General features: G+C 48.0%; 1 protein-coding gene across 5 annotated transcripts in view; it reads right to left on the reverse strand.

Annotated features, from left to right (window-relative positions):
• The window catches only part of PCNX1 (pecanex 1), a 436,152-nt gene that overhangs the window by 166,722 nt on the left and 242,580 nt on the right, over positions 1–26,850 (reverse strand). For all 5 annotated transcript variants that reach the window (XM_069208962.1, XM_069208959.1, XM_069208961.1 and 2 more), the window contains exon 18: positions 22,348–22,453. In XM_069208962.1, the coding sequence (XP_069065063.1) occupies positions 22,348–22,453 (106 nt within the window). The remainder of the gene's footprint in view (positions 1–22,347; positions 22,454–26,850) is intronic.

Below are 26,850 nucleotides of genomic sequence, written 5' to 3' on the forward strand. Positions count from 1 at the left end.
TATCTTGTAACAAAGTTCTTGGGTTTAAAGTATATAAAAACAAACATTATTTTTCTAAATTGTTGTCGGATTTATTCTTTGAGTGTGTGTCTCATTTATTGCCTCTGCGAGTACAACAAATGCTTAGCACTACCCTCTGATAAGCCTAACTGCTCGTCTACATTACCACAAAATAGAGCATTATTCCTATCTACTTTTGCTTCTGCTAACCAATTGGGGACCCGCTGGACTCTGTGCATGGTGCACTTCTTTTTAGTACACCATACAAAAAGCCATCTTCCTACATTGGTGAAACAGCGGTGAGGTCTCTGACTTTGCACTTGGTCAATATGTGACTACATGTGTAAATCCTAAAATTGCCTTTAGATCAATTGCATTTTTGAATCTGGTATTTTTCCAAATTCTTCAAAGTAACTGTTAGAGCCCTGGTTAGGTCCCTGTAGTTTAACAGTTTAAAAATCTCAGACATTTACTTTAGTTTGGACTGTAAAAACGGTTAGGATGTTTGTCCAGATCAAAAAGGTTGCAACTTTAGAACCAAAATGAGTACCACAGAGGGTGTAAGGAGCTCGACCTCACCCCTTACCTCCAGCTTTCTCACAAGCAGTTAAGAGCCCTCTGTAGAGGGTACAAAATTAAAACAGGCTCAAACCCTACCCCTGCAAAGCTCCACGAGTTGTTGGAAGAGTATGAGCAGCCACATCCTACTGATGGAGCCACTGATCTTGTAGATCAAGGCAGGTCATGTGAGGAGGGGGAACTGGACCCTTCATCACTTGAAAGAGTGGAACCTGTACCTCAAGTGTCTAGGATCCCCCCTCTAGTGAGGATGGCTCAAGCTCCTCAAGGTCCAGAGAAAGGCTCTCTGAAGAGGAGATAATTTTAGAGACTACCTAAGAGAACTGACCTGTAAGACAGGATCTTCGCAATAGAAAAAGGAAAGAGCAGAAAAGGGTTTAGCACCCTTGAACAGTGGCAGCAATTTTATTACTAGGGAGAGACTAGAGCACCTTGACCCTAAAATCCCCAAAGGGATTGTCACCAAATATGAGGAAGTTGATCATATCACCAAATGGTTCACAGCCTATGAGAGGGCCTGTGTTACCAGGCAACTTGACAAAAAGTATTTGGGAAATGTTCTCGGGAAAGTGCAGGGATGGACTCCTTACACCGAATGAGGCAGATGCTAGGTCATATGAACTCATGAAGGACACTGGCGGCTTTGGGCTTACTCCTGAGAAGTACAGAGTAGGGAGACTCAAAAAACCCATAGTCAGTCCGAAGTAGATTTTATAGATTTCTCAGTGAAAACACTAGGTGGCTGGTTAAAAGATAATGATGTGCATAAATATAATGGGCTTTACAATCTTGTGATGAAAGAGCATCTGTTGAATAATTGTGTGCAGGAAAAGTTACACCAGTTCCTGGCAGATCTAGGCCCATTATGTCTTCAAGAATTGGGGAAGAAGGCAGACAACTGGGTCAAAACAAAGGTGACCAACACTTCCACTGGTCGTGGTCCCCACAAATCTAATGCCTCTTGAGCACCTGCAGTTAATTCAGTGGAAGGTCTCCAGATGGGATCCCAGGTAGGTCCTGCGCATGTCAGTGAGTCTAATGAGGCATTGTAAGGAAATGCCTCCTTGGCATGGTTACCCCCTGACTTTTTGCCTTTGCTGATGCTATGTTTTGATTTGAAAGTGTGCTGAGGCCTGCTAACCAGGCCCCAGCACCAGTGTTCTTTCCCTAACCTGTACTTTTGTTTTACACAATTGGCACACCCTGGCATCCAGGTAAGTCCCTTGTAACTGGTAACCCTGGTACCAAGGGCCCTGATGCCAAGGAAGGTCTCTAAGGGCTGCAGCATAGCTTATGCCACCCTGGGGACCCCTCACTCAGCACAGACACACTGCTTGCCAGCTTGTGTGTGCTGGTGAGGACAAAACGAGTAAGTCGACATGGCACTCCCCTCAGGGTGCCATGCCAACCTCACACTGCCTATGCAGTATAGATAAGTCACCCCTCTAGCAGGCCTTACAGCCCTAAGGCAGGGTGCACTATACCATATGTGAGGGCACCAGTGCATGAGCACTGTGCCCCTACAGTGTCTAAGCAAAACCTTAGACATTGTAAGTGCAGGGTAGCCATAAGAGTATATGGTCTGGGAGTCTGTCCAACACGAACTCCACAGCACCATAATGGCTACACTGAAAACTGGGAAGTTTGGTATCAAACTTCTCAGCACAATAAATGCACACTAATGCCAGTGTACATTTTATTGTGAAATACACCCCAGAGGGCACCTTAGAGGTGCCCCATGAAACCTTAACCAACTACCCGTGTAGGCTGACTGGTTTTAGCAGCCTGCCACACTCGAGACATGTTGCTGGCCACATGGGGAGAGTGCCTTTGTCACTCTGTGGCCAGTAACAAAGCCTGCACTGGGTGGAGATGCTATCACCTCCCCCAGGCAGGAGCTGTAACACCTGGCGGTGAGCCTCAAAGGTTCACCTCCTTTGTTCCAGCACCACAGGGCACTCCAGCTAGTGGAATTGCCCGCCCCCTCCGGCCACGGCCCCCACTTTTGGCGGCAAGGCTGGAGGGAACAAAGAAAGCAACAAGGAGGAGTCACTGGCCAGTCAGGACAGCCCCTAAGGTGTCCTGAGCTGAGGTGACTCTAACTTTTAGAAATCCTCCATCTTGCAGATGGAGGATTCCCCCAATAGGATTAGGGATGTGACCCCCTCCCCTTGGGAGGAGGCACAAAGAGGGTGTACTCACCCTCAGGGCTAGTAGCCATTGGCTACTAACCCCCCAGACCTAAACACGCCCTTAAATTTAGTATTTAAGGGCTCTCCCTGAATCTAGAAATTAGATTCCTGCAACTACAAGAAGAAGGACTGCTGAGCTGAAAGACCCCTGCAGAGGAAGACCAGAAGACACCAACTGCCTTGGCCCCAGACTTACCGGCCTGTCTCCTGCCTTCCAAAGAACCCTGCTCCAGCGACGCTTTCCAAGGGATCAGCGACCTCTGAATCCTCTGAGGACTGCCCTGCTTCGAAAAAGACAAGAAACTCCCAAGGACAGCGGCCCTGCTCCAAAAGAACTGCAACTTTGTTACAAGGAGCAGATTTAAAGACCCCCGCAACTCCCCGCAAGCAGCGTGAGACTTGCAACACTGCACCCGGCGACCCCGACTCGACTGGTGGAGAACAACCAACTCAGGGAGGACCCTCCGGCGACTCTACGACTGTGAGTAACCAAAGTTGTCCCCCCTGAGCCCCCACAGCGACGCCTGCAGAGGGAATCCCCAGGCTCCCCCTGACCGCGACTGTCCGAACTCCATTTCCCGACAGCTGGAAAAGACCCTGCACCCGCAGCCCCCAGCCCCTAAAGAAATGGAACTTCTGTGCAGGAGTGACCCCCAGGAGGCCCTCTCCCTTGCCCAGGTGGTGGCTACCCCGAGGAGCCCCCCCCCTTGCCTGCCTGCATCGCTGAAGAGACCCCTTGGTCTCCCATTGAAACCTGAAGGAAACCCGACGCGTGTTTGCACACTGCACCCGGCCGCCCCCGCGCTGCTGAGGGTGTACTTTCTGTGCTACTTTGTGCCCCCCCCGGTGCCCTACAAAACCCCCCTGGTCTGCCCTCCGAAGACGCGGGTACTTACCTGCTGGCAGACTGGAACCGGGGCACCCCCTTCTCTCCATTGAAGCCTATGTGTTTTGGGCACCTCTTTGACCTTTGCACCTGACCGGCCCTGAGCTGCTGGTGTGATAACTTTGGGGTTGCTCTGAACCCCCAACGGTGGGCTACCGTGGACCAAAAACTGAAACCTGAAAGTGCCTTACTTACCTGTTGAAACTAACAATAACTTACCTCCCCCAGGAACTGTGAAAATTGCACTGTGTCCACTTTTAAAACAGCTTATTGTGTTTTATGTAAAAAGTATACATGCTAAAGTAATGATTCAAAGTTCCTAGAGTACTTACCTGCAATACCTTTCAAAAGAGCTATTACATGTAAAATTTGAACCTGTGGTTCTTAAAATAAACTAAGAAAATATATTTTTCTATAACAAAACCTATTGGCTGGATTTGTCTCTGAGTGTGTGTACCTCATTTATTGTCTATGTGTATGTACAACAAATGCTTAACACTACTCCTTGGATAAGCCTACTGCTCGACCACACTACCACAAAATAGAGCATTAGTATTATCTCTTTTTACCACTATTTTACCTCTAAGGGGAACCCTTGGACTCTGTGCATGCTATTCCTTACTTTGAAATAGCACATACAGAGCCAACTTCCTACATTGGTGGATCAGCGGTGGGGTACAAGACTTTGCATTTGCTGGACTACTCAGCCAATACCTGATCACACGACAAATTCCAAAATTGTCATTAGAAATTGATTTTTGCAATTTGAAAAGTTTTCTAAATTCTTTAAAGTCCTGCCAGGGCCTTGTGTTAGTCCCTGTTAGCATTTCTTTTAGAGTTTAAAAGTTTTTAAAAGTTTGAATTAGATTCTAGAACTAGTTTTAGATTCTTAAAAGCATTCCAACTTTTAGAAGAAGAATGTCTAGTACAGAGATGAATGTGGTGGAACTCGACACCACACCTTACCTCCATCTCCAGATGAAAGAGCTAAGGTCACTCTGTAACATAAGAAAAATAACAATGGGCTCCAGACCTACCAAAGTACAGCTCCAGGAGCTGTTGGCAGAGTATGATAGAGCCAACCCCTCTGTGGATAACACAGAGGAGGATGATAGTGAACTGGAGGAAGAATCCCCTCCACCAGTCCTATCTAGGGAGAACAGGGCTTCTCAAGCCCTGACTCCAAAAATAATAGTCAGAGATGCTGGCTCCCTCACAAGAGGGTCCAGCCTCTCTGAAATCACTGAGGATAACTCCAGTGAAGAGGACATCCAGTTAGCCCGGATGGCCAAAAGATTGGCTTTGGAAAAACAGATCCTAGCCATAGAAAGGGAAAGACAAGAGATGGGCCTAGGACCCATCAATGGTGGCAGCAACATAAATAGGGTCAGAGATTCTCCTGACATGTTGAAAATCCCCAAAGGGATTGTAACAAAATATGAAGATGGTGATGACATCACCAAATGGTTCACAGCTTTTGAGAGGGCTTGTGAAACCAGAAAAGTGAACAAATCTCACTGGGGTGCTCTCCTTTGGGAAATGTTCACAGGAAAGTGTAGGGATAGACTCCTCACACTCTCTAAAAAAGATGCAGAATCTTATGACCTCATGAAGGGTACCCTGATTGAGGGCTTTGGATTCTCCACTGAGGAGTATAGGATTAGATTCAGGGGGGCTCAAAAATCCTCGAGCCAGACCTGGGTTGACTTCGTAGACTACTCAGTAAAAACACTAGATGGTTGGATTCAAGGCAATGGTGTAAATGATTATGATGGGCTGTACAATTTATTTGTGAAAGAACACCTATTAAGTAATTGTTTCAATGATAAACTGCATCAGCATCTGGTGGACCTAGGACCAATTTCTCCCCAAGAATTGGGAAAGAAGGCGGACCATTGGGTCAAGACTAGGGTGTCCAAAACTTCCACAGGGGGTGACCAAAAGAAAGGGGTCACAAAACCTCCCCAGGGGAAAGGTGGTGAGACAGCCAAAAACAAAGATAGTAAAGAGTCTTCTACAGGCCCCCAAAAACCTGCACAGGAGGGTGGGCCCAGAGCCTCTTCACAAAACAATTCTGGGTACAAGGGTAAAAACTTTGATCCCAAAAGTCCTGGTGTCGTAACTGTAGTCAGTCTGGACACCAAACTGGAGACAAGGCCTGTCCCAAGAAAGATACCACTTCTAACTCCCATCCAGCTAAAACTGGAATGGCCAGTCTCCAAGTGGGATCAACAGTGTGCCCAGAGCAAATCAGGTGTCACACTGAAGCTACATTAGTCTCTGAGGGTGGGGTGGATTTAGCCACACTGGCTGCCTGGCTCCCTAACATGCAAAAATACAGGCAGCAGCTCTTAATTAATGGGACAAGTGTAGAGGGCCTGAGGGATACAGGTGCCAGTGTCACCATGGTGACAGAGAAACTGGTTTCCCCTGGCCAATACCTGGCTGGACAAACTTATCCAGTCACCAATGCTGACAATCAGACTAAAGTACATCCCATGGCTATGGTAACTTTAGAGTGGGGAGGGGTCAAGGTCCTGAAAAAGGTGGTGGTCTCCTCAAATATCCCAGTAGACTGTTTGCTTGGAAATGACCTGGAGTCCTCAGCGTGGGCTGAGGTAGAACTAAAAACCCATGCAGCCATGCTGGGTATCCCTGAACTGGTGTGTGTCAAGACTAGGGCACAGTGCAAGGCACAGGGTGAAAAAGTAGAGCTGGAGTCTGGAAAAATGGCCCAGCCTACCAAGAGAAAAGGAAAGTCAGCTGGGAAACCAGCTGCAACACAACACCAAAAAGAGAACCTCTCTTCTCAGGAAGAAGTTCTGCCCTCTGAGGGAACTGAGCCTATGGAGCTGGAACCTTATCAGGTTGAGCTCTTGGGACCAGGGGGACCCTCAAGGGAAGAGTTGTGTAAGGGACAAGAAACCGGTCCCTCTCTTGAAGGCCTTAGGCAGCAAACTGCTGAAGAGTCCAAAGGCAAGAAAAATGGAACACATAGGGTCTATTGGGAAGATGGACTCCTGTACACTGAGGCAAGAGATCCCAAACCTGGTGCCACTAGGAGAGTGGTAGTGCCTCAGAGTTTGAGAGTTTATCCTGACCTTAGCCCATGATATTCCCCTTGCTGGGCATTTGGGACAAACCAAGACGTGGGAGAGGTTAGTCAACCACTTCTACTGGCCCAATATGTCCCAGAAGGTTAAGGAGTTTTGCCTCTCCTGTCCCACCTGTCAAGCCAGTGGTAAGACAGATGGGCACCCAAAGGCCCCCCCTCATTCCACTTCCAGTGGTGGGGGTCCCCTTTGAAAGAGTGGGTGTGGACATAGTTGGTCCACTAGAACCTCCCACAGCCTCAGGAAATATGTACATCCTAGTAGTAGTGGATCATGCTACTAGGTATCCTGAAGCTTAGGTCGACTACTGCCCCTGCAGTAGCCAAGGCCCTCATTGGTATCTTTACCAGAGTGGGCTTCCCTAAGGAGGTGGTGTCTGACAGAGGTACCAACTTCATGTCAGCATACCTAAAACACATGTGGAATGAATGTGGGGTGACTTATAAATTCACTACACCATATCATCCACAAACTAATGGCCTTGTTGAGAGATTCAACAAGACATTAAAGGGCATGATCATGGGGCTCCCAGAGAAACTCAAAAGGAGATGGGATGTCCTCTTGCCATGTCTGCTTTTCGCTTACAGAGAGGTGCCTCAGAAGGGAGTAGGATTCTCACCCTTTGAACTTCTGTTTGGCCACCCTGTAAGGGGACCACTTGCTCTTGTTAAAGAAGGCTGGGAGAGACCTCTTCATGAGCCTAAACAAGACATACTGGGCTATGTACTTGGCCTTCGCTCAAGGATGGCAGAGTACATGGAAAAGGCAAGTAAAAACCTTGAGGCCAGCCAACAACTCCAGAAGTTGTGGTATGACCAAAAGGCTGCACTGGTTGAATTCCAACCAGGGCAGAAAGTCTGGGTTCTAGAGCCTGTGGCCCCCAGGGCACTTCAGGACAAATGGAGTGGCCCTTACCCAGTACTAGAGAGGAAGAGTCAGGTCACCTACCTGGTGGACCTGGGCACAAGCAGGAGCCCCAAGAGGGTGATCCATGTGAACCGCCTTAAGCGCTTCCATGACAGGGCTGATGTAAATCTGTTGATGGTGACAGATGAGGACCAGGAAGCTGAGAGTGAACCTCTCCCTGATCTCTTCTCATCAGACCCTAAAGATGGCTCTGTAGATGGAGTGATCTACTCAGACACCCTCTCTAGCCAACAGCAGTCTGACTGTAGGAAGGTCCTGCAGCAGTTTGCTGAACTCTTTTCCCTAACCCCTGGTCAGACACACCTGTGTACCCATGATGTGGACACAGGAGACAGCATGCCTGTCAAAAACAAAATATTTAGACAGTCTGACCAAGTTAAGGAAAGCATCAAGGTGGAAGTCCACAAGATGCTGGAATTGGGAGTAATTGAGTACTCTGACAGCCCCTGGGCTAGCCCAGTGGTCTTAGTCCCCAAACCTCACACCAAAGAAGGAAAGAGAGAGATGAGGTTTTGTGTGGACTACAGAGGTCTCAACTCTGTCACCAAGACAGATGCTCATCCCATTCCTAGAGCTGATGAGCTAATAGACAAATTAGGGGCTGCCAAATTCTTAAGTACCTTTGACTTAACAGCAGGGTACTGGCAAATCAAAATGGCCCCTTGAGCAAAAGAAAAGACAGCATTCTCCACACCTGATGGGCATTATCAGTTCACTGTTATGCCCTTTGGTTTAAAGAATGCCCCTGCCACCTTCCAAAGGTTGGTGAATCAAGTCCTTGCTGGGTTGGAATCCTTTAGTGTAGCTTATCTTGATGATATTGCTGTCTTCAGCTCCACCTGGCAGGATCACCTGGTCCACCTGAAGAAGGTTTTGAAGGCCCTGCAATCTGCAGGCCTCTCTATCAAGGCATCCAAATGCCAGATAGGGCAGGGAACTGTGGTTTACTTGGGACACCTTGTAGGTGGAGGCCAAGTTCAGCCACTCCAACCCAAGATCCAGACTATTCTGGACTGGGTAGCTCCAAAAACCCAGACTCAAGTCAGGGCATTCCTTGGCTTGACTGGGTACTATAGGAGGTTTGTGAAGGGATATGGATCCATTGTGACAGCCCTCACAGAACTCACCTCCAAGAAAATGCCCAAGAAAGTAAACTGGACTGTAGAATGCCAACAGGTCTTTGACACCCTGAAGCAAGCTATGTGCACCGCACCAGTTCTAAAAGCTCCAGATTACTCCAAGCAATTCATTGTGCAAACAGATGCCTCTGAACATGGGATAGGGGCAGTTTTGTCCCAAACAAATGATGATGGCCTTGACCAGCCTGTTGCTTTCATTAGCAGGAAGTTACTCCCCAGGGAGCAGCGTTGGAGTGCCATTGAGAGGGAGGCCTTTGCTGTGGTTTGGTCCCTGAAGAAGTTGAGACCATACCTCTTTGGTACTCACTTCCTAGTTCAGACTGACCACAGACCTCTCAGATGGCTGATGCAAATGAAAGGTGAAAATCCAAAACTGTTGAGGTGGTCCATCTCCCTACAGGGAATGGACTTTATAGTGGAACACAGACCTGGGACTGCCCATGCCAATGCAGATGGCCTTTCCAGGTTCTTCCACTTAGAAAATGAAGACTCTCTTGGGAAAGGTTAGTCTCATCCTCTTTCGTTTGGGGGGGGGGGGGGGGGTGGGGGTTGTGTAAGGAAATGCCTCCTTGGCATGGTTACCCCCTGACTTTTTGCCTTTGCTGATGCTATGTTTTGAATTGAAAGTGTGCTGAGGCCTGCTAACCAGGCCCCAGCACCAGTGTTCTTTCCCTAACCTGTACTTTTGATTCCACAATTGGCACACCCTGGCATCCAGATAAGTCCCTTGTAACTGGTACCTCTGGTACCAAGGGCCCTGATGCCAGGGAAGGTCTCTAAGGGCTGCAGCATGTCTTATGCCACCCTGGAGACCCCTCACTCAGCACAGACACACTGCTTACCAGCTTGTGTGTGCTAGTGAGAACAAAATGAGTAAGTCGACATGGCACTCCCCTCAGGGTGCCATGCCAGCCTCTCACTGCCTATGCAGTATAGGTAAGACACCCCTCTAGCAGGTCTTACAGCCCTAAGGCAGGGTGCACTATACCATAGGTGAGGGTACCAGTGCATGAGCACTGTGCCCCTACAGTGTCTAAGCAAAACCTTAGACATTGTAAGTGCAGGGTAGCCATAAGAGTATATGGCCTGGGAGTCTGTCAAACACTAACTCCACAGCACCATAATGGCTACACTGAAAACTGGGAAGTTTGGTATCAAACTTCTCAGCACAATAAATGCACACTGATGCCAGTGTACATTTTATTGTAAAATACACCACAGAGGGCACCTTAGAGGTGCCCCCTGAAACCTAACCGACTATCTGTGTAGGCTGACTGGTTCCAGCAGCCTGCCACACTAGAGACATGTTGCTGGCCCCATGGGGAGAGTGCCTTTGTCACTCTGAGGCCAGTAACAAAGCCTGCACTGGGTGGAGATGCTAACACCTCCCCCAGGCAGGAGCTGTAACACCTGGCGGTGAGCCTCAAAGGCTCACCCTTTTGTCACAGCACAGCAGGGCACTCCAGCTTAGTGGAGTTGCCCGCCCCCTCCGGCCACGGCCCCCACTTTTGGCAGCAAGGCTGGAGGGAACAAAGAAAGCAACAAGGAGGAGTCACTGGCCAGTCAGGACAGCCCCTAAGGTGTCCTGAGCTGAAGTGACTAACTTTTAGAAATCCTCCATCTTGCAGATGGAGGATTCCCCCAATAGGATTAGGGATGTGACCCCCTCCCCTTGGGAGGAGGCACAAAGAGGGTGTACTCACCCTCAGGGCTAGTAGCCATTGGCTACTAACCCCCCAGACCTAAACACGCCCTTAAATTTAGTATTTAAGGGCTCTCCCTGAACCTAGAAATTAGATTCCTGCAACTACAAGAAGAAGGACTGCTGAGCTGAAAGACCCCTGCAGAGGAAGACCAGAAGACACCAACTGCCTTGGCCCCAGACTTACCGGCCTGTCTCCTGCCTTCCAAAGAACCCTGCTCCAGCGACGCTTTCCAAGGGATCAGCGACCTCTGAATCCTCTGAGGACTGCCCTGCTTCGAAAAAGACAAGAAACTCCGAGGACAGCGGCCCTGCTCCAAAAGAACTGCAACTTTGTTACAAAGAGCAGATTTAAAGACCCCTGCAACTCCCCGCAAGCAGCGTGAGACTTGCAACACTGCACCCGGCGACCCCGACTCGACTGGTGGAGAACAACCAACTCAGGGAGGACCCTCCGGCGACTCTACGACTGTGAGTAACCAAAGTTGTCCCCCCTGAGCCCCCACAGAGACGCCTGCAGAGGGAATCCCCAGGCTCCCCCTGACCGCGACAGTCCGAACTCCATTTCACGACGACTGGAAAAGACCCTGCACCCGCAGCCCCCAGCCCCTAAAGAAACGGAACTTCTGTGCAGGAGTGACCCCCAGGAGGCCCTCTCCCTTGCCCAGGTGGTGGCTACCCCGAGGAGCCCCCCCCTTGCCTGCCTGCATCGCCGAAGAGACCCCTTGGTCTCCCATTGAAACCTGAAGGAAACCCGATGCGTGTTTGCACACTGCACCCGGCCACCCCCGCGCTGCTGAGGGTGTACTTTCTGTGCTACTTTGTGCCCCCCCGGTGCCCTACAAAACCCCCCTGGTCTGCCCTCCGAAGACGCGGGTACTTACCTGCTGGCAGACTGGAACCGGGGCAGCCCCTTCTCTCCATTGAAGCCTATGTGTTTTGGGCACCTCTTTGACCTTTGCACCTGACCGGCCCTGAGCTGCTGGTGTGATAACTTTGGGGTTGCTCTGAACCCCCAACAGTGGGCTACCTTGGACCAAAAACTGAAACCTGTAAGTGCCTTACTTACCTGTTGAAACTAACAATAACTTACCTCCCCCAGGAACTGTGAAAATTGCACTGTGTCCACTTTTAAAACAGCTTATTGTGTTTTATGTAAAAAGTATACATGCTAAAGTAATGATTCAAAGTTCCTAGAGTACTTACCTGCAATACCTTTCAAAAGAGCTATTACATGTAAAATTTGAACCTGTGGTTCTTAAAATAAACTAAGAAAATATATTTTTCTATAACAAAACCTATTGGCTGGATTTGTCTCTGAGTGTGTGTACCTCATTTATTGTCTATGTGTATGTACAACAAATGCTTAACACTACTCCTTGGATAAGCCTACTGCTCGACCACACTACCACAAAATAGAGCATTAGTATTATCTCTTTTTACCACTATTTTACCTCTAAGGGAAACCCTTGGACTCTGTGCATGCTATTCCTTACTTTGAAATAGCACATACAGAGCCAACTTCCTACATTGGTGGATCAGCGGTGGGGTACAAGACTTTGCATTTGCTGGACTACTCAGCCAATACCTGATCACACGACAAATTCCAAAATTGTCATTAGAAATTGATTTTTGCAATTTGAAAAGTTTTCTAAATTCTTTAAAGTCCTGCCAGGGCCTTGTGTTAGTCCCTGTTAGCATTTCTTTTAGAGTTTAAAAGTTTTTAAAAGTTTGAATTAGATTCTAGAACTAGTTTTAGATTCTTAAAAGCATTCCAACTTTTAGAAGAATAATGTCTAGTACAGAGATGAATGTGGTGGAACTCGACACCACACCTTACCTCCATCTCCAGATGAAAGAGCTAAGGTCACTCTGTAACATAAGAAAAATAACAATGGGCTCCAGACCTACCAAAGTACAGCTCCAGGAGCTGTTGGCAGAGTATGATAGAGCCAACCCCTCTGTGGATAACACAGAGGAGGATGATAGTGAACTGGAGGAAGAATCCCCTCCACCAGTCCTATCTAGGGAGAACAGGGCTTCTCAAGCCCTGACTCCAAAAATAATAGTCAGAGATGCTGGCTCCCTCACAAGAGGGTCCAGCCTCTCTGAAATCACTGAGGATAACTCCAGTGAAGAGGACATCCAGTTAGCCCGGATGGCCAAAAGATTGGCTTTGGAAAAACAGATCCTAGCCATAGAAAGGGAAAGACAAGAGATGGGCCTAGGACCCATCAATGGTGGCAGCAACATAAATAGGGTCAGAGATTCTCCTGACATGTTGAAAATCCCCAAAGGGATTGTAACAAAATATGAAGATGGTGATGACATCACCAAATGGTTCACAGCTTTTGAGAGGGCTTGTGAAACCAGAAAAGTGAACAAATCTCACTGGGGTGCTCTCCTTTGGGAAATGTTCACAGGAAAGTGTAGGGATAGACTCCTCACACTCTCTAAAAAAGATGCAGAATCTTATGACCTCATGAAGGGTACCCTGATTGAGGGCTTTGGATTCTCCACTGAGGAGTATAGGATTAGATTCAGGGGGGCTCAAAAATCCTCGAGCCAGACCTGGGTTGACTTCGTAGACTACTCAGTAAAAACACTAGATGGTTGGATTCAAGGCAATGGTGTAAATGATTATGATGGGCTGTACAATTTATTTGTGAAAGAACACCTATTAAGTAATTGTTTCAATGATAAACTGCATCAGCATCTGGTGGACCTAGGACCAATTTCTCCCCAAGAATTGGGAAAGAAGGCGGACCATTGGGTCAAGACTAGGGTGTCCAAAACTTCCACAGGGGGTGACCAAAAGAAAGGGGTCACAAAACCTCCCCAGGGGAAAGGTGGTGAGACAGCCAAAAACAAAGATAGTAAAGAGTCTTCTACAGGCCCCCAAAAACCTGCACAGGAGGGTGGGCCCAGAGCCTCTTCACAAAACAATTCTGGGTACAAGGGTAAAAACTTTGATCCCAAAAGTCCTGGTGTCGTAACTGTAGTCAGTCTGGACACCAAACTGGAGACAAGGCCTGTCCCAAGAAAGATACCACTTCTAACTCCCATCCAGCTAAAACTGGAATGGCCAGTCTCCAAGTGGGATCAACAGTGTGCCCAGAGCAAATCAGGTGTCACACTGAAGCTACATTAGTCTCTGAGGGTGGGGTGGATTTAGCCACACTGGCTGCCTGGCTCCCTAACATGCAAAAATACAGGCAGCAGCTCTTAATTAATGGGACAAGTGTAGAGGGCCTGAGGGATACAGGTGCCAGTGTCACCATGGTGACAGAGAAACTGGTTTCCCCTGGCCAATACCTGGCTGGACAAACTTATCCAGTCACCAATGCTGACAATCAGACTAAAGTACATCCCATGGCTATGGTAACTTTAGAGTGGGGAGGGGTCAAGGTCCTGAAAAAGGTGGTGGTCTCCTCAAATATCCCAGTAGACTGTTTGCTTGGAAATGACCTGGAGTCCTCAGCGTGGGCTGAGGTAGAACTAAAAACCCATGCAGCCATGCTGGGTATCCCTGAACTGGTGTGTGTCAAGACTAGGGCACAGTGCAAGGCACAGGGTGAAAAAGTAGAGCTGGAGTCTGGAAAAATGGCCCAGCCTACCAAGAGAAAAGGAAAGTCAGCTGGGAAACCAGCTGCAACACAACACCAAAAAGAGAACCTCTCTTCTCAGGAAGAAGTTCTGCCCTCTGAGGGAACTGAGCCTATGGAGCTGGAACCTTATCAGGTTGAGCTCTTGGGACCAGGGGGACCCTCAAGGGAAGAGTTGTGTAAGGGACAAGAAACCGGTCCCTCTCTTGAAGGCCTTAGGCAGCAAGCTGCTGAAGAGTCCAAAGGCAAGAAAAATGGAACACATAGGGTCTATTGGGAAGATGGACTCCTGTACACTGAGGCAAGAGATCCCAAACCTGGTGCCACTAGGAGAGTGGTAGTGCCTCAGAGTTTGAGAGTTTATCCTGACCTTAGCCCATGATATTCCCCTTGCTGGGCATTTGGGACAAACCAAGACGTGGGAGAGGTTAGTCAACCACTTCTACTGGCCCAATATGTCCCAGAAGGTTAAGGAGTTTTGCCTCTCCTGTCCCACCTGTCAAGCCAGTGGTAAGACAGGTAGGCACCCAAAGGCCCCCCCCTCATTCCACTTCCAGTGGTGGGGGTCCCCTTTGAAAGAGTGGGTGTGGACATAGTTGGTCCACTAGAACCTCCCACAGCCTCAGGAAATATGTACATCCTAGTAGTAGTGGATCATGCTACTAGGTATCCTGAAGCTTAGGTCGACTACTGCCCCTGCAGTAGCCAAGGCCCTCATTGGTATCTTTACCAGAGTGGGCTTCCCTAAGGAGGTGGTGTCTGACAGAGGTACCAACTTCATGTCAGCATACCTAAAACACATGTGGAATGAATGTGGGGTGACTTATAAATTCACTACACCATATCATCCACAAACTAATGGCCTTGTTGAGAGATTCAACAAGACATTAAAGGGCATGATCATGGGGCTCCCAGAGAAACTCAAAAGGAGATGGGATGTCCTCTTGCCATGTCTGCTTTTCGCTTACAGAGAGGTGCCTCAGAAGGGAGTAGGATTCTCACCCTTTGAACTTCTGTTTGGCCACCCTGTAAGGGGACCACTTGCTCTTGTTAAAGAAGGCTGGGAGAGACCTCTTCATGAGCCTAAACAAGACATAGTGGACTATGTACTTGGCCTTCGCTCAAGGATGGCAGAGTACATGGAAAAGGCAAGTAAAAACCTTGAGGCCAGCCAACAACTCCAGAAGTTGTGGTATGACCAAAAGGCTGCACTGGTTGAATTCCAACCAGGGCAGAAAGTCTGGGTTCTAGAGCCTGTGGCCCCCAGGGCACTTCAGGACAAATGGAGTGGCCCTTACCCAGTACTAGAGAGGAAGAGTCAGGTCACCTACCTGGTGGACCTGGGCACAAGCAGGAGCCCCAAGAGGGTGATCCATGTGAACCGCCTTAAGCGCTTCCATGACAGGGCTGATGTAAATCTGTTGATGGTGACAGATGAGGACCAGGAAGCTGAGAGTGAACCTCTCCCTGATCTCTTCTCATCAGACCCTAAAGATGGCTCTGTAGATGGAGTGATCTACTCAGACACCCTCTCTAGCCAACAGCAGTCTGACTGTAGGAAGGTCCTGCAGCAGTTTGCTGAACTCTTTTCCCTAACCCCTGGTCAGACACACCTGTGTACCCATGATGTGGACACAGGAGACAGCATGCCTGTCAAAAACAAAATATTTAGACAGTCTGACCAAGTTAAGGAAAGCATCAAGGTGGAAGTCCACAAGATGCTGGAATTGGGAGTAATTGAGTACTCTGACAGCCCCTGGGCTAGCCCAGTGGTCTTAGTCCCCAAACCTCACACCAAAGAAGGAAAGAGAGAGATGAGGTTTTGTGTGGACTACAGAGGTCTCAACTCTGTCACCAAGACAGATGTTCATCCCATTCCTAGAGCTGATGAGCTAATAGACAAATTAGGGGCTGCCAAATTCTTAAGTACCTTTGACTTAACAGCAGGGTACTGGCAAATCAAAATGGCCCCTTGAGCAAAAGAAAAGACAGCATTCTCCACACCTGATGGGCATTATCAGTTCACTGTTATGCCCTTTGGTTTAAAGAATGCCCCTGCCACCTTCCAAAGGTTGGTGAATCAAGTCCTTGCTGGGTTGGAATCCTTTAGTGTAGCTTATCTTGATGATATTGCTGTCTTCAGCTCCACCTGGCAGGATCACCTGGTCCACCTGAAGAAGGTTTTGAAGGCCCTGCAATCTGCAGGCCTCTCTATCAAGGCATCCAAATGCCAGATAGGGCAGGGAACTGTGGTTTACTTGGGACACCTTGTAGGTGGAGGCCAAGTTCAGCCACTCCAACCCAAGATCCAGACTATTCTGGACTGGGTAGCTCCAAAAACCCAGACTCAAGTCAGGGCATTCCTTGGCTTGACTGGGTACTATAGGAGGTTTGTGAAGGGATATGGGATCCATTGTGACAGCCCTCACAGAACTCACCTCCAAGAAAATGCCCAAGAAAGTAAACTGGACTGTAGAATGCCAACAGGTCTTTGACACCCTGAAGCAAGCTATGTGCACCGCACCAGTTCTAAAAGCTCCAGATTACTCCAAGCAATTCATTGTGCAAACAGATGCCTCTGAACATGGGATAGGGGCAGTTTTGTCCCAAACAAATGATGATGGCCTTGACCAGCCTGTTGCTTTCATTAGCAGGAAGTTACTCCCCAGGGAGCAGCGTTGGAGTGCCATTGAGAGGGAGGCCTTTGCTGTGGTTTGGTCCCTGAAGAAGTTGAGACCATACCTCTTTGGTACTCACTTCCTAGTTCAGACTGACCACAGACCTCTCAGATGGCTGATGCAAATGAAAGGTGAAAATCCAAAACTGTTGAGGTGGTCCATCTCCCTACAGGGAATGGACTTTATAGTGGAACACAGACCTGGGACTGCCCATGCCAATGCAGATGGCCTTTCCAGGTTCTTCCACTTAGAAAATGAAGACTCTCTTGGGAAAGGTTAGTCTCATCCTCTTTCGTTTGGGGGGGGGGGGGGGGGGGGGGGGGGGGTTGTGTAAGGAAATGCCTCCTTGGCATGGTTACCCCCTGACTTTTTGCCTTTGCTGATGCTATGTTTTGAATTGAAAGTGTGCTGAGGCCTGCTAACCAGGCCCCAGCACCAGTGTTCTTTCCCTAACCTGTACTTTTGATTCCACAATTGGCACACCCTGGCATCCAGATAAGTCCCTTGTAACTGGTACCTCTGGTACCAAGGGCCCTGATGCCAGGGAAGGTCTCTAAGGGCTGCAGCATGTCTTATGCCACCCTGGAGACCCCTCACTCAGCACAGACACACTGCTTACCAGCTTGTGTGTGCTAGTGAGAACAAAATGAGTAAGTCGACATGGCACTCCCCTCAGGGTGCCATGCCAGCCTCTCACTGCCTATGCAGTATAGGTAAGACACCCCTCTAGCAGGCCTTACAGCCCTAAGGCAGGGTGCACTATACCATAGGTGAGGGTACCAGTGCATGAGCACTGTGCCCCTACAGTGTCTAAGCAAAACCTTAGACATTCTAAGTGCAGGGTAGCCATAAGAGTATATGGTCTGGGAGTCTGTCAAACACGAACTCCACAGCACCATAATGGCTACACTGAAAACTGGGAAGTTTGGTATCAAACTTCTCAGCACAATAAATGCACACTGATGCCAGTGTACATTTTATTGTAAAATACACCACAGAGGGCACCTTAGAGGTGCCCCCTGAAACCTAACCGACTATCTGTGTAGGCTGACTGGTTCCAGCAGCCTGCCACACTAGAGACATGTTGCTGGCCCCATGGGGAGAGTGCCTGTGTCACTCTGAGGCCAGTAACAAAGCCTGCACTGGGTGGAGATGCTAACACCTCCCCCAGGCAGGAGCTGTAACACCTGGCGGTGAGCCTCAAAGGCTCACCCTTTTGTCACAGCACAGCAGGGCACTCCAGCTTAGTGGAGTTGCCCGCCCCCTCCGGCCACGGCCCCCACTTTTGGCGGCAAGGCTGGAGGGAACAAAGAAAGCAACAAGGAGGAGTCACTGGCCAGTCAGGACAGCCCCTAAGGTGTCCTGAGCTGAAGTGACTAACTTTTAGAAATCCTCCATCTTGCAGATGGAGGATTCCCCCAATAGGATTAGGGATGTGACCCCCTCCCCTTGGGAGGAGGCACAAAGAGGGTGTACTCACCCTCAGGGCTAGTAGCCATTGGCTACTAACCCCCCAGACCTAAACACGCCCTTAAATTTAGTATTTAAGGGCTCTCCCTGAACCTAGAAATTAGATTCCTGCAACTACAAGAAGAAGGACTGCTGAGCTGAAAGACCCCTGCAGAGGAAGACCAGAAGACACCAACTGCCTTGGCCCCAGACTTACCGGCCTGTCTCCTGCCTTCCAAAGAACCCTGCTCCAGCGACACTTTCCAAGGGATCAGCGACCTCTGAATCCTCTGAGGACTGCCCTGCTTCGAAAAAGACAAGAAACTCCGAGGACAGCGGCCCTGCTCCAAAAGAACTGCAACTTTGTTACAAAGAGCAGATTTAAAGACCCATGCAACTCCCCGCAAGCAGCGTGAGACTTGCAACACTGCACCCGGCGACCCCGACTCGACTGGTGGAGAACAACCAACTCAGGGAGGACCCTCCGGCGACTCTACGACTGTGAGTAACCAAAGTTGTCCCCCCTGAGCCCCCACAGAGACGCCTGCAGAGGGAATCCCCAGGCTCCCCCTGACCGCGACAGTCCGAACTCCATTTCACGACGACTGGAAAAGACCCTGCACCCGCAGCCCCCAGCCCCTAAAGAAACGGAACTTCTGTGCAGGAGTGACCCCCAGGAGGCCCTCTCCCTTGCCCAGGTGGTGGCTACCCCGAGGAGCCCCCCCCTTGCCTGCCTGCATCGCTGAAGAGACCCCTTGGTCTCCCATTGAAACCTGAAGGAAACCCGATGCGTGTTTGCACACTGCACCCGGCCGCCCCCGCGCTGCTGAGGGTGTACTTTCTGTGCTACTTTGTGCCCCCCCGGTGCCCTACAAAACCCCCCTGGTCTGCCCTCCGAAGACGCGGGTACTTACCTGCTGGCAGACTGGAACCGGGGCAGCCCCTTCTCTCCATTGAAGCCTATGTGTTTTGGGCACCTCTTTGACCTTTGCACCTGACCGGCCCTGAGCTGCTGGTGTGATAACTTTGGGGTTGCTCTGAACCCCCAACAGTGGGCTACCTTGGACCAAAAACTGAAACCTGTAAGTGCCTTACTTACCTGTTGAAATTAACAATAACTTACCTCCCCCAGGAACTGTGAAAATTGCACTGTGTCCACTTTTAAAACAGCTTATTGTGTTTTATGTAAAAAGTATACATGCTAAAGTAATGATTCAAAGTTCCTAGAGTACTTACCTGCAATACCTTTCAAAAGAGCTATTACATGTAAAATTTGAACCTGTGGTTCTTAAAATAAACTAAGAAAATATATTTTTCTATAACAAAACCTATTGGCTGGATTTGTCTCCGAGTGTGTGTACCTCATTTATTGTCTATGTGTATGTACAACAAATGCTTAACACTACTCCTTGGATAAGCCTACTGCTCGACCACACTACCACAAAATAGAGCATTAGTATTATCTCTTTTTACCACTATTTTACCTCTAAGGGGAACCCTTGGACTCTGTGCATGCTATTCCTTACTTTGAAATAGCACATACAGAGCCAACTTCCTACAACATCCATAAGTGCTTTAGGGAAAAAGGGTCAGAGGAGGAAGCCCCAGGCTGAAGCAACTCCATCAGGAGGTTAGTCCTGAGTGCCACCAAAGGTAGCTCAAGGTACAGGACCTCGGTCACTCTCACACAACACCATAGAATAAGAAGCTCCGTCTTCCATAGCCACTGAAGGGGGAGAGGAGGACAGTATCTGGGGATTTATCCAGGCCACTGGCTTCACCCAGGTCCATACACCAGTCCATGAGATCTTGGAGCTAGTATTCCAAAGGGTCCAGCGACCCCTCCCATTCCTCACCGTAACCTAGCCCATAGGAATAAGGCTCAGAATCAGACACAGGGGGTGAGGCCCATGCCTGTAGCTTTTTCTGAACTGGCAGCCTGCCAGGGTGACACCTAGTAGGACCCGCAACGGCAATGCCGACGATGGACACGGAGCCGATCGGCGCGCAGGGGCACTGCTTGAGAAATCTCCAGATCCAGACAAATGCCTGCCAAAATTGGGAAGTTCTATGGTAGGGAATCTACAACTAGAAGTCTCCATCAGATAGGGGTTTTGTAACGTAACATCTCAACACTATAGGAATGAAATTGACATTGTGATCTCTGTGACAAATACAAGGGAAAGGGATTATACAATGACTTCCAGGAAAAACATTAAAGGTGGACTTCCTACCAAACAGGAAACAGTTGTACATTATGCAACAGGAAGGGGTTATATATTGTGAACCCTTAGACAAACCCCACTAGGAAGTGTTTTTACATTGTATGCTCCGACAAATGAATCTGTGATTCACTTGAAGGGAAAAAAGCTGTTGTTCCAGGCATCTATTTTCTACACAATATAAAGGCAAAAAAATTAATTTTGGATTATGAGAATGCAGTCTAGCGTGGCTTACCTTAGTATCCATGCAAAATGAGCTGCACATCCAAAGCTTAATTTATCTCGGAGCGATTCTCTGAAATCCTAGATGTACTTCCTCAACAGGTAACCAGTGAAAAAGCAAATCTTGGTTAAGATACCGCATGGCACACAAAGCAATTTATGGCACTAGTTCTAACTATTTTGTGAGCGCTTGGTTGAGACCATGTTCCATCGCAAAAAAGCAGGATGCTCTTTCTCTATTTTTACTCATTTTCAATGGAAAACTTTATGTAAGAAGCCGAGCCATATATCCAACCACCTGGTCTTTTGCAAGAAGACTTATCTGTTCTCCCTTGCTCTTTAATTCATATCTGCAGAGGAATAGGTAGGGTTGTTCACCTTTCTGCCTGGGACTCCTTAAGGCAACGGTTGCACTTCATTTACAATTAATATTCATTTGTTCATTCATTCCTACTTCCCACACCAGCTGCATAATTAAGTATCAGACTGCTTTAACTATCCACCCTAGGGATCAATTACTAAATCTGAGTATGTCATGCTTGTTTTAGGTCTAACAGTAAGGTGGTCACAGTACCCTAGAGGTAGAAGTCTGAATGTAGGGTGCAGCACATTAAATACAAACCTACTGACAGTACCAATGCTTGTATAAACTACTTCAACAGACAACGGCAACTATGAGACACATTTAGGGTACCAGGGTTAAGCCAGGTCGCAAAATCTTCAGGAGAGTTTGTAGTTGTCTGAGGTTTCCAAAGTCTAGTAGTTTCGGTCCGAGGCAAATTTTAATTGTGGGTTGAGGCCTGGATTGGAAATCATAAGCACTAGACCCAAGTCACATAGAAAAATACAGGAATGCGGATGGAAAGCAATCCAAAACAGTAATGTTTAAGGGTGGTAGCTGAATAAGAACTATATCGGCATATTTTTAAAAGGACATTATGAGCACAGAGAATACCTTTGAAAGGGTCCAGGAAACAATTGGAAAACATTCACAATGCACTGAAACTAAAATGCACGTCGGAAGTCTAAATAAAATTGTGATAATGGCAGAAGGTGAAACAGTAGGGAAACAAAGTACAACTTACTAGTGTCTCCACAGCACTCACAGCGGACATTTTATTTATCAGTTTAACTAAACACTGTAATTTCAAATGGGGAACCAGAGTGTTTTAAACATAAAAAATCCCACACAAGTTAATAATCCTAGATAAAGAGGTAAGAAAGTTGGGAACGTGGATTTACAAAAATGAAGGGAGAAAAAAGGAGAAATGGGAGGATTCAGAAGGTAGATAGGTGACCCACACTGTGACAACCGCTGTAAGTAGCGTGCTCTAACTGTTCTACACTGGCATTGTCTGCCGCTGTATCAAACGGTAGCCTAATGAGGCAACCATACATCAGTCACAAAAGTTCGAAAAGGATGGCTCCTATCAAGAGAAGTAGTAATGTGGCGATTACTGGTTAACAATGTTATGATTACTTCTTTATTAAAGCTTTGTGATTGACCATGAATGAAAAAGCATGATCCGTGTTGCGGGCTAAAATATTTACCATGCACTATGATTATTATACGTTCCCTGCTTCAAATCTAGCTTTGATGACAATCTACATACTTGCAAAAATAAAAACTTACAACTGAGTTTTTCAATTTTTCAGGAAGTGGGTCTTTGACTTCCGATAGCGGGTCCTCTGGATTCTTGTCTTCTGTATTGGTAAAAATCTTTGAATGCACTAAAGAACTAGAAAAAAGGAAACAAAAGTAAGGATGAATGTGTGATCTGGAAAAGAGACAATGAAGATTTTCAATAAAACATCAAAATGCAATCACCTTAAAAGAAAAACAATGCCAACTAGAGCACACCAAGTAATGATTTCAAGAAGGAAAAGGTTACTTACCCAGTAAGCATCTGTTCGTGGCATGCATTGCTGTAGACTCACAGGCTCTGCATAATCCTGCCATCTAGTGTTGGGATTGGACATGTACAATGTATTTTTGTTGGAAGAAGCCTACAGTGACTCCTCCAATGACTGACCATTAGCATGGCAATCGACTCCATAGTTCACAGTTTTTCTGCAAGACTGGGAGGATAGGGATAGAGCATAAAAATGGGTAAGGATGTAATGAAACAGAAAATACATAAAAGTTAAAAATGAAAGTTATCTACAACAATCAAAGGCTTTCAGGGAGAAGGGCGGTGCATGTGAATCTATGTACTACATACCACAAACTGATGCTTACAGGGTAAGTAACATTTTCTGCTCATGGCATGTGTCACTGTAGATACACATGATCTGCATAGTGTAGGGAACGGGTATACCTTAACATTTTGCCTTTTGTTGATGGTACTTATGATTGAAAGTGTGCTGGGCTCCTGCTAACCAGGCCACAGCACCAGGGTGCTTTCCCTAAACCATACCTTTGTTCCCACAATTGGCACAGCCATGGCACACAGATAAGTCTCTTGTAACTGGTACCCCTGGTACCAAGGTCCCTGTGGCCAGGGAAGGTCTCTAAGGGCTGCAGCATGTATTATGCCACGCTGGGGACCCCTCACTCAGCACATGCACACTGCCTCACAGCTTGTGTGTGCTGGTGGGGAGAAAATGATTAAGTCGACATGGCACTCCTCTCAGAGCGCCATACCCTCAACCCATTGCCTGTGGCATAGGTAAGTCACCCCTCTAGCAGGCCTTACAGCCCTAAGGCAGGGTGCACTAAACCACAGATGAGGGCTTATGTGCATGAGCACTATGCCCCTACTGTGTCTAAGCAAAACCTTGTAAGTGCAGGGTAGCCATAAAGAGTATATGGTCTGGGAGTTTGTCAAACACGAACTCCACAGTTCCATAATGGCTACATTGAAATCTGGGAAGTTTGGTATCAAACTTCTCAGCACTATAAAGCCACACTGATGCCAGTGTGGGATTTATTGAAAAATGCACACAGAGAGCATCTTAGAGATGCCCGCTCTATACCAGTTCAAACACCAGTGTTAGGCTGACCAGTTTCTGCCAGCCTGCCACAACCAGATAGGTTTCTAGCCACATGGGGTGAGTTCCTTTGCCGCTCTGTGGCCAGGAACAAAGACTGCATAGGGTGGAGGTGCTTCTCAACTCCCCCTGCAGGAACTGTAACACCTGGTGGTGAGCCTAAAAGGCTCATGCCCGTTACAGTGCCCCAGGGCATCCCAGCTAGTGGAGATGACCGCCCCTCCGGACACAGACCCCACTTTTGGCGGCAAGTCTGGAGGAGATAATGAGAAAAACAAGGAGGCGATGCCCACCAGTCAGAACAGAACCCAAGGTGTCCTGAGCTGAGGTGACCCCTGCCTTAAGAAATCCTCCATCTTGGTTTTGGAGGATTCACCCAATAGGAATAGGGATGTGCCCCCCTCCCCTCAGGTAGGAGGCACAAAGAGGGTGTAGCCACCCTCCAGGACAGTAGCCATTGGCTACTGCCCCCCAGACCTAAACACACCCCTAAATTCAGTATTTAGAGGCGAGCCTGAACCTAGAAAAAAGATTCCTGCAACCTGAAGAAAGAAGGACTGCTGACCTGAAAGCCCTGCAGAGACGACGGAGACAACAACTGACTTGGCCTCAGCCCTACCAGCCTGTCTCCAGACTCAAAGAACATGCACAGCGACGCATCCAGCGGGACCAGCAACCTCTGAGGACCCATAGGACTGACCTGCAACTAAAGGACCAAGAACCTCGCGAGGACAGCAGCTTTCTCCAGAAACAACATCAAAGCAAGCAACTTTAAAGAGACTCCCCGGCTCGAGTTCAGGACAACCAATACTGCAGAGAGGACTCCCAGGCGACTCCAACGACGTGGACACCCTGAGTGGACCTCCCTGCACCCCCACAGCGACGCCTACAGAGAGGATCCAGAGGCTCCCCCTAACCAAAACTGCCTGGTAACAAAGGAATCAGACGCCTGGACCAAGCACTGCACCCGCAGCCCCCAGGACTGACAGGAACCACCTACCAGTACAGGAGTGTCCATCAGGCGGCCCTCATCCTAGCCCATTCAGTGGATGGCCTAAGAAGCCCCCCTGTGCCCTGCTTGCATCGCCAGAGTGACCCCCAGGTCTCTCGATTGTTTTCTACGGCAAACCCGACACCTACTTTGCACACTGCACCCGGACCCCCATGTGCAGCTGAGGGTGTCTTTTGTGTGCTTGTGTGTGTGCCTCCCCCAGTGCTCTACAAAACCCCTTGGTCTGCTCCCCGAGGACGCAGAGAATGACCTGCTAGCAGACTGGAACAGGAGCCCCTCGTTCCCTATAGGCACCTATGTTATTTGGGCCCTCCTTTGACCTCTGCACCGGACGGCCCTGTGTTGCTGGTGCTGTAGCTTTGGGGTAGCCTTGAACCCCCAACAGTGGGCTGCCTATGCCCAGGAGACTGTACTTGTAAGTGCTTTACTTACCTGAGAAACTAACCAATACTTATCTCCCCCAGGAACTATTGATTGTTGCACTGTGTCCCTTTTTAAAATAGCTTATTGCCAAAACTGTGTGTACTACTGTTGTAAATCAAAGTTCTATACTTACCCGTGTGAAGTACCTAACAATTTATGTACTTAACTAAAATTTGAATCTTGTGGTTCTAAAATAAATTAAGAAAATAATATTTTTCAATATAAAAACCCATTGGCCTGGAGTTAAGTCATTGAGTGTGTGTTCTCATTTATTGCCTGTGTGTGTACAACAAATGCTTAACACTACCCTCTGGTAAGCCTACTGCTCGACCACACTACCACAAAATAGAGCATTAGTTTTATCTAATTTTGCCACTATCAACCTCTAAGGGGAACCCTTGGACACTGAGCACACTATCTCTCACTTTAAGATAGTATATACAGAGACAACTTCCTACACAGAATAAAAAGCAGTTCCCACATAAGGCAGCGTCTAGCCGGAGGATGTTACAGAACACTAAAAAAGTGTATCCAGGACAGCTTGGCCCAGCTGTCTCACAAGAACATTCAAACAATAACGTCTGGTGAATGTATGCTGTGGGGAACATGGTAGAATGCAGCCTTGGCGGAGTAGGAAGCTGCCTTTTGACCATCAGCTATGTGTGGCTTTGAAAAGGCTATAATAGCTCTTGGGTTTTATGAAATGGTTTTGTCCTGTCAGTGTTGTACATGAAGTCTCTTTACGTCTAATGTGTGAAGTGCCCTCTCTGCTACTTAGTTTGGATGCGGAAAGAACACTGGTAGTTCAATTTTCTGGATAAGGTGGAAAGAAGAGACTCCCATGGTTAGAAATTTTGGGTTCGTTCTAAGGACTGTTCTGTCAGTGTGTACCTTAACAAAACAGTTCCTCTAACATGAGCGATTGAATCTCACTTACTCGTCTAAGAGAAGTGTTGGCAACTAAAGCAGCCACCTTCCAGGATAAAAATTGTAGAGGGCAAGAATGAACGGGCTCAAAAGGAGACCTCACACACCTTGTGAAGACCACATTGATATTCCAGGATGGGATTGGGAGTATCCCTCTTAAGCCCTTCCATTAAAGCTTTAAATAACAGGATTCTGAACGGAGGGGAATGCTCCTTGTTTTCCAAGTATGCTTCCACTGCAGCTAAACGTAGACGAATGGATGTGTAAGCCAGGCAGAGTATTGCAGGTGAAACAGGTAGCAGTCAATGTCCTGCACTGTTGGTTTGAGTGGGTCAATTTAGTTAGTAGACAGTAGTGGACAAACCTCTTCCACTTTGCAGCATTGTAGGCCCTAGCTGAGGGGTGAAGGGCTTCCCTGAGGATGACCTGGCACTCGTGGAAAATTTGAGTAACCAAACTCCAGGACTTCAGGAGCCAGATCGCTAGATTGAGCTGCCTCGAGTTGCGATGTCTGAGGGCACCCTGATGTTGTGTGAGAAGGTCCAGCCTGCTGGGGAACTTATTTTGAAGGGCTACCAACAACTCAAGAGTTGAGCGCCAAGGTTGACTGGCCCACATAGAAGCTACTAGTCCACTTGTATTTGGGTGAGGGAGGATTGCAGAAGGAATGGGAGAGGAGGAAAAGCGAAGGCAAATATCCCTGACCAAATATTCACAGCGCATTGCCCTTGGACTGTGGAAAACAGAGGCGATCTATGTCGGTATGCCCCCAATGCTGAAAAT

Source organism: Pleurodeles waltl, chromosome 9 (genome assembly GCF_031143425.1).
Source record: "Pleurodeles waltl isolate 20211129_DDA chromosome 9, aPleWal1.hap1.20221129, whole genome shotgun sequence".
Lineage (NCBI taxonomy): Eukaryota > Metazoa > Chordata > Amphibia > Caudata > Salamandridae > Pleurodeles > Pleurodeles waltl.